The sequence below is a fragment of the Salvelinus namaycush genome, unplaced genomic scaffold, assembly GCF_016432855.1.
Source record: "Salvelinus namaycush isolate Seneca unplaced genomic scaffold, SaNama_1.0 Scaffold241, whole genome shotgun sequence".
In the NCBI taxonomy this organism is placed as follows: domain Eukaryota; kingdom Metazoa; phylum Chordata; class Actinopteri; order Salmoniformes; family Salmonidae; genus Salvelinus; species Salvelinus namaycush.
The window spans coordinates 246443-262696 of record NW_024059242.1 but is presented as its reverse complement, the minus strand read 5'-3'; the positions used below and the strand labels follow the sequence as shown (position 1 = coordinate 262696).

Below are 16254 nucleotides of genomic sequence, written 5' to 3'. Positions count from 1 at the left end.
GATGGGATGCTAGGTAGATATAGCACCACATGGATGGGATGCTAGGTAGATATAGCACCACATGGATGGGATGCTAGGTAGATATAGCACCACATGGATGGGATGCTAGGTAGATATAGCACCACATGGATGGGATGCTAGGTAGATATAGCACCACATGGATGGGATGCTAGGTAGATATAGCACCACATGGATGGGATGCTAGGTAGATATAGCACCACATGGATGGGATGCTAGGTAGATATAGCACCACATGGATGGGATGCTAGGTAGGTATAGCACCACATGGATGGGATGCTAGGTGGGTATAGCACCACATGGATGGGATGCTAGGTAGATGCTTTGGTTTGAGGAGGAACACTGTCTCCAGTGAGACCAAGGATAGACACAGGAAGTGGGGGGTTAATGTGGACTTCCTGTATGTGTTAGAAGCCTTGAACAGTATTCTTCCTCTGCCTGCTAAACCTGTGTGATGACACCTCTATGGTCCTGTACGGTGTGATGTCATGAGCTCTCAGACATGTCCAGAGCAGCAGTGTAACTAACATGTTGTCTCCTCTCTACAGCCCATGTCCAGAACAGCAGTGTAACTAACATGTTGTCTCCTCTCTACAGCCCATGTCCAGAACAGGGGATGGGAGATGAGTTTAACCTCATGGATCATTCAGACATCTACATACTAGACTTCAGTAAGTGGCTCTTTTTTCACACACACACACACACACACACACACACACACACACACACACACGATTATTCAGACCTCTACATAGTAGACTTCAGTAAGTGGCTCTTTTTTCACACACACACACACACACACACACACACACACACACACACACACGATTATTCAGACCTCTACATTCTAGACTTCAGTAAGTAGCTTTGTACACACACACGCTGTTCCCCTACAAAGCCATGTCCGGTTGGCAGAGGGTCAGTCTCATTGTCACAGAGAGGGTCAATGTTTGTGGGCTGTAATTAAACCTGAGGACAGTGTGGACTGGCAGTGCCCCAGTGCCCATTCTCTATCCCCTGCCACGCAGCAGCCTCCTGGGCACACATGAGCCATCCTGTTCCTGTCTCTGTGCCAGCAGCATGCCAACCCCTGAGCCTGCCCTCTGTCTGTCTGTCCGTATTGCAGCAGCATGCCAACCCCTGAGCCTGCCCTCTGTCTGTCTGTCCGTATTGCAGCAGCATGCCAACCCCTGAGCCTGCCCTCTGTCTGTCTGTCCGTATTGCAGCAGCATGCCAACCCCTGAGCCTGCCCTCTGTCTGTCTGTCCGTATTGCAGCAGCATGCCAACCCCTGAGCCTGCCCTCTGTCTGTCTGTCCGTATTGCAGCAGCATGCCAACCCCTGAGCCTGCCCTCTGTCTGTCTGTCCGTATTGCAGCAGCATGCCAACCCCTGAGCCTGCCCTCTGTCTGTCTGTCCGTATTGCAGCAGCATGATACCAGCGGTGGCACAACCCTTTTAAGGGCACAAGCTGAACGGAAGTGGGTTTCTTCTCACGGGAGTGGGGGGTGGGTTATGGGGGACTTTATTGGAGTGATTAAGTCTGGTTGTAGTATATCAAGATGGCGCCAACAGAGATGGTCGCCTCGCTTCTAGCTCTTCGGAAACTATGCAGTATTTTGTTAGCCCAGAAAATCTTAAGTGTTATTTCATACAGCCGGGAAGAACTATTGGATATCAGAGCGACGTCAACTTACCAACATTACGACCAGGAGTACGACTTTCACGAAGCGGATCCTTTGTTCGAACTACCCAAGGCATTCAAACTGTTTCCAGAGACCCAAAACAACGTCGCCGCAGGAGAGGTAGACGGAGCTTCTGGTCAGACTTCGGAGGCGCCACCCACCGCTTCTGAGTATTTTACTCGCTAATGTCCAGGCTCTAGATAACACCATAGACAAAATTAGGGCTAGGGTTGCTTTCCACGTAACATACTTTGTTTCACAGAAACATGGCTCTCTGGGAACATGCTGTCGGAGTCGGTACAACCACCGGGATTCTTTATGTGTCGCGCCGACAAAATAAACATCTCTCTGGGAAGAATAAGGGCGGGGCTGTATGCTTCATGATAACGACTCATGGTGTAATCATAACAAAACTAATTGTATTGGTCACATACACGTGATTAGCAGATGTTAATGTGAGTGTAGCGAAATGCTTGTGCTTCTAGTTCCGACAATGCAGTAATATCTAACAAGTAATATCTAACAATTACACAACATATACCCAATACATAACAATCTAAGTAGGAATGCATAAAGACTATATACATATGGACGAGTGATGTCAGAGCAGAACGGACTAAGATACAGTATAGAATACAGTACATACACATGAGATGAGTAATGCAAGATACGTAAACATGAAGTGACTAAGATACCGTAGAATAGTATAGAATACCGTATATGCAGTTGAAGTCGGAAGTTTACATACACTTAGGTTGGAGTCATTAAAACTCGTTTTTCAACCACTCCACAAATTTCTTGTTAACAAACTATAGTTTTTGGCAAGTCGGTTAGGACATCTACTTTGTGCATGACATAAGTCATTTTTCCAACAATTGTTTACAGACAGATTATTTCACTTATAATTCACTGTATCACAATTCCAGTGGGTCAGAAGTTTACATACACTATGTTTACTGTGCCATTAAACAGCTTGGAAAATTCCAGAAATTATTTCATGGCTTTAGAAGCTTCTGATAGGCTAACTGACATAATTTGAGTCAATTGGAGGTGTAACTATGGATGTATTTCCTCCTGACAGAGCTGGTGAACTGAGTCAGGTTTGTAGGCCTCCTTGCTCGCACACGTTTTTTCACTTCTGCCAACAAATTTTCTATAGGATTGAGGTCAGGACTTTGTGATGGCCACTCCAATACCTTGACTTTGTTGTCTTAAGCCATTTTGCCACAACTTTGGAAGTATGCTTGGGGTCATTGTCCATTTGGAAGACCCATTTGCGACCAAGCTCTAACTTCCTGACTGATGTCTTGAGACGATGCTTCAATATATCCACATAATTTTCCTACCTCATGATGCCATCTATTTTGTGAAGTGCACCAGTCCCTCCTGCAGCAAAGCACCCACACAACATGATGCTACCACCCCCGTGCTTCACGGTTGGGATGGTGTTCTTCGGCTTGCAAGCCTCCCCCTTTTTCCTCCAAACATAACGATGGTCATTATGGCCAAACAGTTCTATATTTGTTTCATCAGACCAGAGGACATTTCTCCAAAAGTACGATCTTGCAAACCGTAGTCTGGCTTTTTTATGGCGGTTTTGGAGCAGTGGATTCTTCCTTGCTGAGCGGCCTTTCAGGTTATGTCGATATAGGATGAGCCAGACTTGTGGAGCTCTACAAAAAAAAAAGCTGTCTTAGCTGATTAATTTTGATTTTCCCATGATGTCAAGCATAGAGGTACTGAGTTTGAAGGTAGGCTTTGAAATACATACACAGGTACACCTCCAATTGACTCAAATGATGTCAATTAGCCTATCAGAAGCTTCTAAAGCCATGACATCATTTTCTGGAATTTTCTCGGCTGTTTAAAGGCACAGTCAACTTAATGTATGTAAACTTCTGACCCACTGGAATTGTGATACAGTGAATTATAAGTGAAATAATCTGTCTGTAAACAATTAAAAATTACTTGTGTTATGCACAAAGTAGATGTCCTAACCGACTCCCCCGCCCTCCGTTCTTCAAATCCGACCACGACTCCATTTTGCTTCTCCCCTCCTATAGGCAGAAACTCAATCAGGATGTTCCCGTGACTAGAACTATCCAACGCTGGTCTGACCAATCGGAATCCACGCTTCAAGATTGTTTTGATCACGCGGACTGGGAAATGTTCCGGGCAGCCTCTGAGAATAACATCGATCTATATGCTGACTCAGACGGCATCCCTAGCCGCGTCCTCAGAGCATGCGCAGGCCAGCTGGCTGGCTTGTGTGTTTACGGACATATTCAATCTCTCCCAATTGAATGTTGTCCCCACATGCTTCAAGATGTCCATCATTGTTCCTGTACCCAAGAATGCAAAGGTAACTGAACTGAATGTCTATTGCCACGTAGCACTCACTTCTGTCATCATGAAGTGTTTTGAGAGACTAGTCAAGCATCATATCACCTCCACCCTACCTGACACCCTAGACCCACTTCAGTTTGTGTACCGCCCCAATAGGTCCACAGACAATGCAATCGCCATCACACTGCCCACTACCCTGTCCCATCTGGACAAGAGGAATACCTATGTAGGAATGCTGTTCATAGACTACAGCTCAGCATTCAACACCATAGTACCCTCCAAGTACATTCAACACCATAGTACCCTCCAAGTACATTCAACACCATAGTACCCTCCAAGTACATTCAACACCATAGTACCCTCCAAGTACATTCAACACCATAGTACCCTCCAAGTACATTCAACACCATAGTACCCTCCAAGTACATTCAACACCATAGTACCCTCCAAGTACATTCAACACCATAGTACCCTCCAAGTACATTCAACACCATAGTACCCTCCAAGTACATTCAACACCATAGTACCCTCCAAGTACATTCAACACCATAGTACCCTCCAAGTACATTCAACACCATAGTACCCTCCAAGTACATTCAACACCATAGTACCCTCCAAGTACATTCAACACCATAGTACCCTCCAAGTACATTCAACACCATAGTACCCTCCAAGTACATTCAACACCATAGTACCCTCCAAGTACATTCAACACCATAGTACCCTCCAAGTTCATCATTAAGCTTGAGGCCCTGGGTCTCAACCCAGCCCTGTGCAATTTGGGTCCTGGACTCTCTGATGGGCCGCCCCCAGGTGGTGAAGGTAGGAAACAACATCTCCACTTCGCTGATCCTCAACACAGGGGCTCCACAAGGGTGCGTGCTCAGCCCCCTCCTGTACTCCCTATTCACCCTTGACTGCGTGGCCATGCACGCCTGCAACTCAATCATCAAGTTTGCAGACGACACAACAGTAGTGGGTTTGATTACCAACGATGACGAGACAGCCTACAGGGAGGAGGTGATGGCCCTCGGAGTGTGGTGTCAGGAAAACAACCTCTCACTCAACGTCAACAAAACAAAGGAGATGATCGTGGGCTTCAGGAAGCAACAGAGGGAGCACCCCCCTATCCACATCGACTGGAGAGCAGTGGAGAAGGTGGAAAGTTTCAAGTTCGTCTGCGTACACATCACGGACAAACTGAAATGGTCCACCCACACAGACAGCGTTGTGAAGAAGGCGCAACAGCGCCTCTTCAACCTCAGGAGGCTGAAGAAATTTGGCTTGTCACCTACAACCCTCAGAAACTTTTACAGATGCGCAATCGAGAGCATCCTGTCGGGCTGTATCACTGCCTGGTACAGCAACTGCACCGCCCACAACCGTAAGGCTCTCCAGAGGGTGGTGAGGTCTGCACAACGCATCACCGGGACCAACTACCTGCCCTCCAGGACACCTACACCACCCGATGTCACAAGAAGGCCAAAAAGATCATCAAGGACATCAACCATCTTGAGCCACTGCCTGTTCACCCCGCTATCATCCAGAAGGCGAGGTCAGTACAGGTGCATCAAAGCGGGGACCGAGAGACTGAAAAACAGCTTCTATCTCAAGGCCATCAGACTGTTAAATAGCCATCACTAACACAGAGAGGCTGCTGCCTACATACAGACTTGAAATCATTGGTCACTTTAATAAATGGATCACTTGTCACTTTAAATAATGCCACTTTAGTAGTGTTTACATATCTTGCATTACTCATCTCATATGTATATACTTTGTTTTATACCATCTATTGCATCTTGCCTATGCCGCTCGTTCATCCATATATTTATATGTACATGTTCTTATTACATTCCCTTACTTAGATTTGTGTATATTAGGTAGATGTGGAATTGTTAGATTACTTGTTAGATATTGCTGCACTGTCGGAACTAGAAGCACAAGCATTTCGCTACACTCGCATTAACATCTGCTAACCATGTGTATGTGACCAATAAAATTTGATTTGATTTGAGTAAACACACTGGATCATCCAGACCTCTACTGGTTATAGTAAACACACTGGATCATCCAGACCTCTACTGGTTATAGTAAACACACTGTATCATCCAGACCTCTACTGGTTATAGTAAACACACTGGATCATCCAGACCTCTACTGGTTATAGTAAACACACTGGATCGTCCAGACCTCTACTGGTTATAGTAAACACACTGAATCATCCAGACCTCTACTGGTTATAGTAAACACACTGGATCGTCCAGACCTCTACTGGTTATAGTAAACACACTGAATCATCCAGACCTCTACTGGTTATAGTAAACACACTGGATCATCCAGACCTCTACTGGTTATAGTAAACACACTGGATCATCCAGACCTCTACTGGTTATAGTAAACACACTGAATCATCCAGACCTCTACTGGTTATAGTAAACACACTGGATCATCCAGACCTCTACTGGTTATAGTAAACACACTGTATCATCCAGACCTCTACTGGTTATAGTAAACACACTGAATCATCCAGACCTCTACTGGTTATAGTAAACACACTGGATCATCCAGACCTCTACTGGTTATAGTAAACACACTGAATCATCCAGACCTCTACTGGTTATAGTAAACACACTGGATCGTCCAGACCTCTACTGGTTATAGTAAACACACTGAATCATCCAGACCTCTACTGGTTATAGTAAACACACTGGATCATCCAGACCTCTACTGGTTATAGTAAACACACTGGATCATCCAGACCTCTACTGGTTATAGTAAACACACTGGATCATCCAGACCTCTACTGGTTATAGTAAACACACTGGATCATCCAGACCTCTACTGGTTATAGTAAACACACTGGATTGTCCAGACCTCTACTGGTTATTGTAAACACACTGGTATATATCTGCCTCTCTGACCTTCTACTGAATCAGTCTGATGTAGTATATCTCTACCTCTCTGACCAGTGGTTAGATAAGGATGTTTTGTTGACTCTGAATTTCTCTGTCTCTGTGTCTCTCTCTGTGTCTCTCTGTCTCTCTGTGTCTCTGTCTCTGTGTCTGTTTCCCTCTGTCTCTGTGTCTCTCTGTGTGTCTGTCTCAGTGTGTGATTAGCTCTGCCTGATGGCAATGTTAAAGGTGTTAATATCCTTTCCTGTCTCAGGTCCTAATCTGAAGACATTATGCAAGCTAGCTGTTATTAACTACAGTCTGGACCAGCAGGGACTACCACACGACATCAGGTAACACCTTCCCCTAACCCCTGACCCTAACGCAAGCTAGCTGTTATTAACTAGTCTGGGCCAGGGTGGTCTACCACACAACCTCAGGTAACCCCTTCCTCTAACCCTTAACCCCTGAACCAAGCTAGCTGTTATTAACTAGGCTGGACCAACTAGGACTACCACACTCTCTTCTCTCCTTCTCTTCTCCTCACCTCTTTTATCTACTCTTTTCTCTCCTCTTCTCTCCTTTCCTCTTCTTCTCTCCTCTCCTCACCTCTCCTCTACTCGCCTCTTCTATTCTCTTCTCTCCTTCTTTCCTCTCCTCCTCTCATCTTCTCTTTCTTTTCTCCTCTCCTCTTCTCTCCTCCTCTCTCTTCTCTCCTCCTCTCTCCTCTCTTCTCCTCTCCTCTCTTCTCCTCTCCTCTCTTTCTCTACTTTTCTCTCTCCTCTCCTCTTCTGTCGTCCTCTTCCTCCTAGTGGTTGTGTTATGTCTTTGTGTGCTTGACAGCATCGTCACTCTCATCCAGTAAAATGTTTATTTTCCATGCTAATGTTCTGCTGCTACCACTACTAATGTTCTGCTGCTACCACTACTAATGTTCTGCTGCTACCACTACTAATGTTCTGCTAGTCAACACATTTATCTGCTACCACTACTAATGTTCTGCTGCTACCACTACTAATGTTCTGCTAGTCAACACATTTATCTGCTACCACTACTAATGTTCTACTAGTCAACACATTTATCTGCTACCACTACTAATGTTCTGCTGGCTAACCACTACTAATGTTCTGCTGCTACACTACTAATGTTTCCTGCTGCTACCCTACTAATGTTCTACTAGTCAACACCATTTATCTGGCTTACCACTACTAATGTTATGCATGCTAACCACTACTAATGTTCTGCTGCTACCACTAACTAATGTTCTGCTGCTACCACTACTAATAGTCTAGCTGCGACCACTACTAATGTTCTGCTGCTACCACTGACTAATGTTCTGCTGCTACCACTACTAATGTTCTGCTAGTCAAACACCATTTATCTGCTACCACTACTAATGTTCTGCTGCTACCACTACTAATGTTCTGCTGCTACCACTACTAATGTTCTGCTAGTCAACACATTTATCTGCTACCACTACTAATGTTCTACTAGTCAACACATTTATCTGCTACCACTACTAATGTTCTGCTGCTACCACTACTAATGTTCTGCTGCTACCACTACTAATGTTCTGCTAGTCAACACATTTATCTGCTACCACTACTAATGTTCTGCTGCTACCACTACTAATGTTCTGCTGCTACCACTACTAATGTTCTGCTGCTACCACTACTAATGTTCTACTAGTCAACACATTTATCTGCTACCACTACTAATGTTCTGCTGCTACCACTACTAATGTTCTGCTGCTACCACTACTAATGTTCTGCTGCTACCACTACTAATGTTCTACTAGTCAACACATTTATCTGCTACCACTACTAATGTTCTGCTGCTACCACTACTAATGTTCTGCTGCTACCACTACTAATGTTCTGCTGCTACCACTACTAATGTTCTGCTGCTACCACTACTAATGTTCTGCTGCTACCACTACTAATGTTCTGCTAGTCAACACATTTATCTGCTACCACTACTAATGTTCTGCTGATAATTAATGGGCTACTGAATACGCGTGCGTGAACACACAGGCGGGCCCCAGTGACTCCCCTCGTCCCGACAAGGACTAGTGCTGATCTTCAACCCCCATGCCAATCACCCCCTGTCCCACAACACACTGGAGTCATCCCCCTCCTCACACACGCTTCCAGCAAGTCAGAAAGAGTGTGTGTTAGATAGAGAAAGGGAGGGAGGGAGTATGAAAGGCGAGCCAGTGAAAACAACCAGTGACCTGTCATCAGGCCAGCTCTCATCTCAGCCCCTCTTGTCTCCATCAGTCTCCCTCTGTAACCCTCAGCCCCTCTTGTCTCCATCAGTCTCCCTCTGTAACCCTCACCTCTAGTCTCCCAGTCTCCTCTGTAACCCTCAGCCCCTCTTGTCTCCATCAGTCTCCCTCTGTAACCCTCAGCCCCTCTTGTCTCCATCAGTCTCCCTCTGTAACCCTCAGCCCCTCTAGTCTCCATCAGTCTCCCTCTGTAACCCTCAGCCCCTCTTGTCTCCATCAGTCTCCCTCTGTAACCCTCAGCCCCTCTTGTCTCCATCAGTCTCCCTCTGTAACCCTCAGCCCCTCTTGTCTCCATCAGTCTCCCTCTGTAACCCTCAGCCCCTCTTGTCTCCCATCTCTCCCTCTGTAACCCTCAGCCCCTCTTGTCCTCCATCAGTCCTCCCTCTGTACCCTCAGCCCCTCTTGTCTCCATCAGTCTCCCTCTGTAACCCTCAGCCCCTCTTGTCTCCATCAGTCTCCCTCTGTAACCCTCAGCCCCTCTTGCTCCATCAGTCTCCCTCTGTACCCTCACCCCTCTGTCTCCATCAGTCCTCCTCTGTAACCTCAGCCCTCTTGTCTCCATCAGTCTCCCTCTGTAACCCTCAGCCCCTCTAGTCTCCATCAGTCTCCCTCTGTAACCCTCAGCCCTCTAGTCTCCATCAGTCTCCCTCTGTAACCCTCAGCCCCTCTAGTCTCCATCAGTCTCCCTCTGTAACCCTCAGCCCTCTAGTCTCCATCAGTCTCCCTCTGTAACCCTCACCTCTAGTCTCCATCATCTCCTCGAACCCTCAGCCCTCTTGTCTCCATCAGTCTCCCTCTGTAACCCTCAGCCCCTCTAGTCTCCATCAGTCTCCCTCTGTAACCCTCAGCCCCTCTTGTCTCCATCAGACTCCCTCTGTAACCCTCAGCCCCTCTAGTCTCCATCAGTCTCCCTCTGTAACCCTCACCACTAGTTGTCTGCTGCTCCCTGATTGTCATGTTACAGCCTACTCAAAGCCTCACCAGCGTTCCAACAAGACCCTCAGTGAGGCTTCCCTGCTCTCAGCCTGGCCTACAGAATCACTGAGAGGACAAACAACCAGAGTTCCTCAATGAATGACAAAGTATGTTGATTTAGCCAATTGTTACCCACTGACTCTTTCTCTTTCTGTGTCTCCTGTCTCTGTCTCCTGTCTCTGTCTCCTGTCTCTGTCTCCTGTCTGGGTCTCCTGTCTGGGTCTCCTGTCTCTGTCTCCTGTCTCTGTCTCCTGTCTCTTGTCTCTGTCTCCTGTCTGGGTCTCTCTCCTGTCTGGGTCTCTCTCCTGTCTGGGTCTCTCTCCTGTCTGGGTCTCTCTCCTGTCTGGGTCTCTCTCCTGTCTGGGTCTCTCTCCTGTCTGGGTCTCTCTCCTGTCTGGTCTCTCTCCTGTCTGGGTCTCTCTCCTGTCTGGTCTCTCTCCTGTCTGGGTCTCTCTCCTGTCTGGTCTCTCTCCTGTCTGGGTCTCTCCCTGTCTGGGTCTCTGCTCCTGGTCTGGGTCTCTCTGTCTGGCTCTGTCTGGGTCTCTCTCCTGTCTGGGTCTCTCTCCTGTCTGGGTCTCTCTCCTGTCTGGGTCTCTCTCCTGTCTGGGTCTCTCTCCTGTCTGGGTCTCTCTCCTGTCTGGGTCTCTCTCCTGTCTGGGTCTCTCTCCTGTCTGGGTCTCTCTCCTGTCTGGGTCTCTCTCCTGTCTGGGTCTCTTGTCTGGGTCTCCTGTCTGGGTCTCCTGTCTCTGTCTCCTGTCTGGGTCTCCTGTCTGGGTCTCCTGTCTCTGTCTCCTGTCTCTGTCTCCTGTCTGGGTCTCTGTGTTCCATGTAGGTGGGAGCTGAACGCCATGACGACCAACAGTAACATCAGTAGACCCATCTTCTCCTCTCACGGCTAATCTGGACTGGTACCCTCCCCAGTACCAGAACACCAGGGCTGAACTGACCCAGAGATACACATACGCAGACACCAGGGCTGAACTGACCCAGAGATACCACAGTACCAGGGCTGAACTGACCCAGAGATACCACAGTACCAGAACACCAGGGCTGAACTGACCCAGAGATACCACAGTACCAGAACACCAGGGCTGAACTGACCCAGAGATACCACAGTACCAGGGCTGAACTGACCCAGAGATACCACAGTACCAGGGCACCAGGGCTGAACTGACCCAGAGATACCCACAGTACCAGAACACCAGGGCTGAACTGACCCAGAGATACCACAGTACCAGAACACCAGGGCTGAACTGACCCAGAGATACCACAGTACCAGAACACCAGGGCTGAACTGACCCAGAGATACCACAGTACCAGGGCTGAACTGACCCAGAGATACCACAGTACCAGAACACCAGGGCTGAACTGACCCAGAGATACCACAGTACCAGAACACCAGGGCTGAACTGACCCAGAGATACCACAGTACCAGGGCTGAACTGACCCAGAGATACCACAGTACCAGAACACCAGGGCTGAACTGTCCCAGAGATACCACAGTACCAGGGCTGAACTGACCCAGAGATACCACAGTACCAGAACACCAGGGCTGAACTGTCCCAGAGATACCACAGTACCAGGGCTGAACTGACCCAGAGATACCACAGTACCAGAACACCAGGGCTGAACTGACCCAGAGATACCACAGTACCAGGGCTGAACTGACCCAGAGATACCACAGTACCAGAACACCAGGGCTGAACTGTCCCAGAGATACCACAGTACCAGGGCTGAACTGACCCAGAGATACCACAGTACCAGAACACCAGGGCTGAACTGTCCCAGAGATACCACAGTACCAGGGCTGAACTGACCCAGAGATACCACAGTACCAGAACACCAGGGCTGAACTGTCCCAGAGATACCACAGTACCAGGGCTGAACTGACCCAGAGATACCACAGTACCAGAACACCAGGGCTGAACTGACCCAGAGATACCACTGTACCAGAACACCAGGGCTGAACTGACCCAGAGATACTACAGTACCAGAACACCAGGGCTGAACTGACCCAGAGATACCACAGTACCAGGGCTGAACTGACCCAGAGATACCACAGTACCAGAACACCAGGGCTGAACTGACTCAGAGATACCACAGTACCAGAACTCTACTCTGTCTCTCTCTTGCTGTTGACTCTCTCTTGCTGTTGTCTCTCTCTTGCTGTTGGCTCTCTCTTGCTGTTGGCTCTCTCTTGCTGTTGGCTCTCTCTTGCTGTTGTCTCTCTCTTGCTGTTGTCTCTCTCTTGCTGTTGTCTCTCTCTTGCTGTTGTCTCTCTCTTGCTGTTGACTCTCTCTTCCTGTTGTCTCTCTCTTGCTGTTGTCTCTCTCTTGCTGTTGTCTCTCTCTTGCTGTTGGCTCTCTCTTGCTGTTGTCTCTCTCTTGCTGTTGGCTCTCTCTTGCTGTTGGCTCTCTCTTGCTGTTGTCTCTCTCTTGCTGTTGTCTCTCTCTTGCTGTTGGCTCTCTCTTGCTGTTGTCTCTCTCTTGCTGTTGTCTCTCTCTTGCTGTTGTCTCTCTCTTGCTGTTGTCTCTCTCTTGCTGTTGGCTCTCTCTTGCTGTTGGCTCTCTCTTGCTGTTGTCTCTCTCTTGCTGTTGGCTCTCTCTTGCTGTTGGCTCTCTCTTGCTGTTGGCTCTCTCTTGCTGTTGTCTCTCTCTTGCTGTTGGCTCTCTCTTGCTGTTGTCTCTCTCTTGCTGTTGTCTCTCTCTTGCTGTTGGCTCTCTCTTGCTGTTGGCTCTCTCTTGCTGTTGTCTCTCTCTTCCTGTTGTCTCTCTCTTGCTGTTGACTCTCTCTTGCTGTTGACTCTCTCTTGCTGTTGGCTCTCTCTTGCTGTTGTCTCTCTCTTCCTGTTGTCTCTCTCTTGCTGTTGGCTCTCTCTTGCTGTTGGCTCTCTCTTGCTGTTGGCTCTCTCTTGCTGTTGTCTCTCTCTTGCTGTTGGCTCTCTCTTGCTGTTGGCTCTCTCTTGCTGTTGGCTCTCTCTTGCTGTTGGCTCTCTCTTCCTGTTGGCTCTCTCTTCCTGTTGGCTCTCTCTTCCTGTTGGCTCTCTCTTCCTGTTGGCTCTCTCTTGCTGTTGGCTCTCTCTTGCTGTTGGCTCTCTCTTCCTGTTGGCTCTCTCTTCCTGTTGGCTCTCTCTTGCTGTTGGCTCTCTCTTCCTGTTGGCTCTCTCTTCCTGTTGGCTCTCTCTTGCTGTTGGCTCTCTCTTCCTGTTGGCTCTCTCTTCCTGTTGGCTCTCTCTTGCTGTTGGCTAATTAAAATCATTGTTCTCCCAGTTCACCACATCTTCTCTATTTTAGCCCCTGGACACTGACAGGAGGGGTTCTATTGGTGCTGAATGGTGCTTTAGTATCTGGGTTTGTGTTACTCACAACTCAATGAGAATCACTTTGATTGTTTTACCAGTGTTATAATGAGCAGAGGATATTCTCCCTGATTGTTTTACCAGTGTTATAATGAGCAGAGGATATTCTCCCTGATTGTTTTACCAGTGTTATAATGAGCAGAGGATATTCTCCCTGATTGTTTTACCAGTGTTATAATGAGCAGAGGATATTCTCCCTGATTGTTTTACCAGTGTTATAATGAGCAGAGGATATTCTCCCTGATTGTTTTACCAGTGTTATAATGAGCAGAGGATATTCTCCCTGATTGTTTTACCAGTGTTATAATGAGCAGAGGATATTCTCCCTGATTGTTTTACCAGTGTTATAATGAGCAGAGGATATTCTCCCTGATTGTTTTACCAGTGTTATAATGAGCAGAGGATATTCTCCCTGATTGTTTTACCAGTGTTATAATGAGCAGAGGATATTCTCCCTGATTGTTTTACCAGTGTTATAATGAGCAGAACATATTCTTCACTCAACACTGATTTATCTTTTTTTATTTGCAAAGATAATGCTGACATGTTCTTGTTTTCTCTTCTCTGACTGATCAGATCAGTCTGTAGTGATTATCATGTTTTTAAAAGGGAAATCCACCATTAGAAAAGTATCTCAGTGGTTACACAGCTCACATTGGGAATGTTTTGTTATTCATCAGGAGTTCTGTCATCTCTTCTCTCTGTGGAACAACTGGACGCCACTAAAATGTATTCTACCTGACAGAATGCCTCCAACTAACCCCTATAGTTTACTGAGATGATGCCACCTAGAACAAGTTAACAAAGATTTTATCCATCTCCTGGTTAGTTATTTATACAAAAATACCAGTTACCTTGCTTTTCTTGCTCTGATTTTACCTATACTGGCACAGGAGAGTGTACAGATTACCTATACTGGCACAGGAGAGTGTACAGATTACCTATACTGGCACAGCAGAGTGGACAGATTACCTATACTGGCACAGGAGAGTGTACAGATTACCTATACTGGCACAGCAGAGTGGACAGATTACCTATACTGGCACAGGAGAGTGGACAGATTACCTATACTGGCACAGCAGAGTGGACAGATTACCTATACTGGCACAGCAGAGTGGACAGATTACCTATACTGGCACAGCAGAGTGGACAGATTACCTATACTGGCACAGCAGAGTGGACAGATTACCTATACTGGCACAGGAGAGTGTACAGATTACCTATACTGGCACAGCAGAGTGGACAGATTACCTATACTGGCACAGGAGAGTGGACAGATTACCTATACTGGCACAGCAGAGTGGACAGATTACCTATACTGGCACAGCAGAGTGGACAGATTACCTATACTGGCACAGCAGAGTGGACAGATTACCTATACTGGCACAGCAGAGTGGACAGATTACCTATACTGGCACAGCAGAGTGGACAGATTACCTATACTGGCACAGCAGAGTGGACAGATTACCTATACTGGCACAGCAGAGTGGACAGATTACCTATACTGGCACAGCAGAGTGGACAGATTACCTATACTGGCACAGCAGAGTGGACAGATTACCTATACTGGCACAGCAGAGTGGACAGATTACCTATACTGGCACAGCAGAGTGGACAGATTACCTATACTGGCACAGCAGAGTGTACAGATTACCTACACTGGCACAGCAGAGTGGACAGATTACCTATACTGGCACAGCAGAGTGGACAGATTACCTATACTGGCACAGCAGAGTGGACAGATTACCTATACTGGCACAGCAGAGTGGACAGATTACCTATACTGGCACAGCAGAGTGGACAGATTACCTATACTGGCACAGCAGAGTGGACAGATTACCTATACTGGCACAGCAGAGTGTACAGATTACCTATACTGGCACAGCAGAGTGGACAGATTACCTATACTGGCACAGCAGAGTGGACAGATTACCTATACTGGCACAGCAGAGTGGACAGATTACCTATACCACTCCCGTAACCTAGCCAACCGTTAGCAGGTGATGCCAGCCACTCCCGTAACCTAGCCAACCGTTAGCAGGTGATGCCAGCCACTCCCGTAACCTAGCCAACCGTTAGCAGGTGATGCCAGCCACTCCCGTAACCTAGCCAACCGTTAGCAGGTGATGCCAGCCACTCCCGTAACCTAGCCAACCGTTAGCAGGTGATGCCAGCCACTCCCGTAACCTAGCCAACCGTTAGCAGGTGATGCCAGCCAGATGGCTGTGTCCTGTCTGTCTAATGTACAGTCTACCTGTTCTGTACCCTGTCAGTACATTCTGAAAGTATTCAGACCCCTTGACTTTTTTCACATGTTGCTACATTACAGCCTTATTATAAAATGGTTTAAGTTGTTTTTTCCCTCATCAATCTACACACAATACCCCATAATGACAAAGCAAAACAAAACTATCACACTACATAAGTATTCAGACCCTTTACTCAGTACTTTGTTGAAGCACTTTTGGCAACGATTACAGCCTCAAGTCTTCTTGGGTATGACGATACAAGCTTGGCACACCTGTATGTGGGGAGTTTCTCCCATTCTTCTCTGCAGATCCTCTCAAGCTGTCAGGTTGGATGGGGAGTGTCGCTGCACAGCTATTTTCAGGTCTCTCCAGAGATGTTCAATCGGGTTCAAGTCTGGGCTCTGGCTGGGCCACTCAAGGACATTGAGACTTGTCTCGAAGCCA

General features: G+C 47.3%; 1 protein-coding gene across 1 annotated transcript; it reads left to right on the top strand.

The window, feature by feature from the left end:
- Nucleotides 1-576: 576 nt before the first annotated feature.
- On the top strand, nucleotides 577-11154 carry LOC120038868 (kelch domain-containing protein 3-like). The gene is made up of 3 exons (XM_038984450.1): nucleotides 577-689; nucleotides 7216-7294; nucleotides 11036-11154. The coding sequence occupies exons 1-3, from the start codon at nucleotides 596-598 to the stop codon at nucleotides 11100-11102; spliced, it is 240 nt and encodes a 79-aa protein (XP_038840378.1). The 5' UTR covers nucleotides 577-595; the 3' UTR covers nucleotides 11103-11154.
- Nucleotides 11155-16254: the final 5100 nt, after the last annotated feature.

Coding starts and splice junctions, on each gene's coding strand:
- LOC120038868 (XM_038984450.1), top strand. CDS start 596: ATGTTGTCTCCTCTCTACAGCCCATGTCCAGAACAGGGGATGGGAGAT. Junction 690..7,215: donor CATCTACATACTAGACTTCA/GTAAGTGGCTCT, acceptor TTCCTGTCTCAG/GTCCTAATCTGAAGACATTA. Junction 7,295..11,035: donor GGACTACCACACGACATCAG/GTAACACCTTCC, acceptor TGTTCCATGTAG/GTGGGAGCTGAACGCCATGA.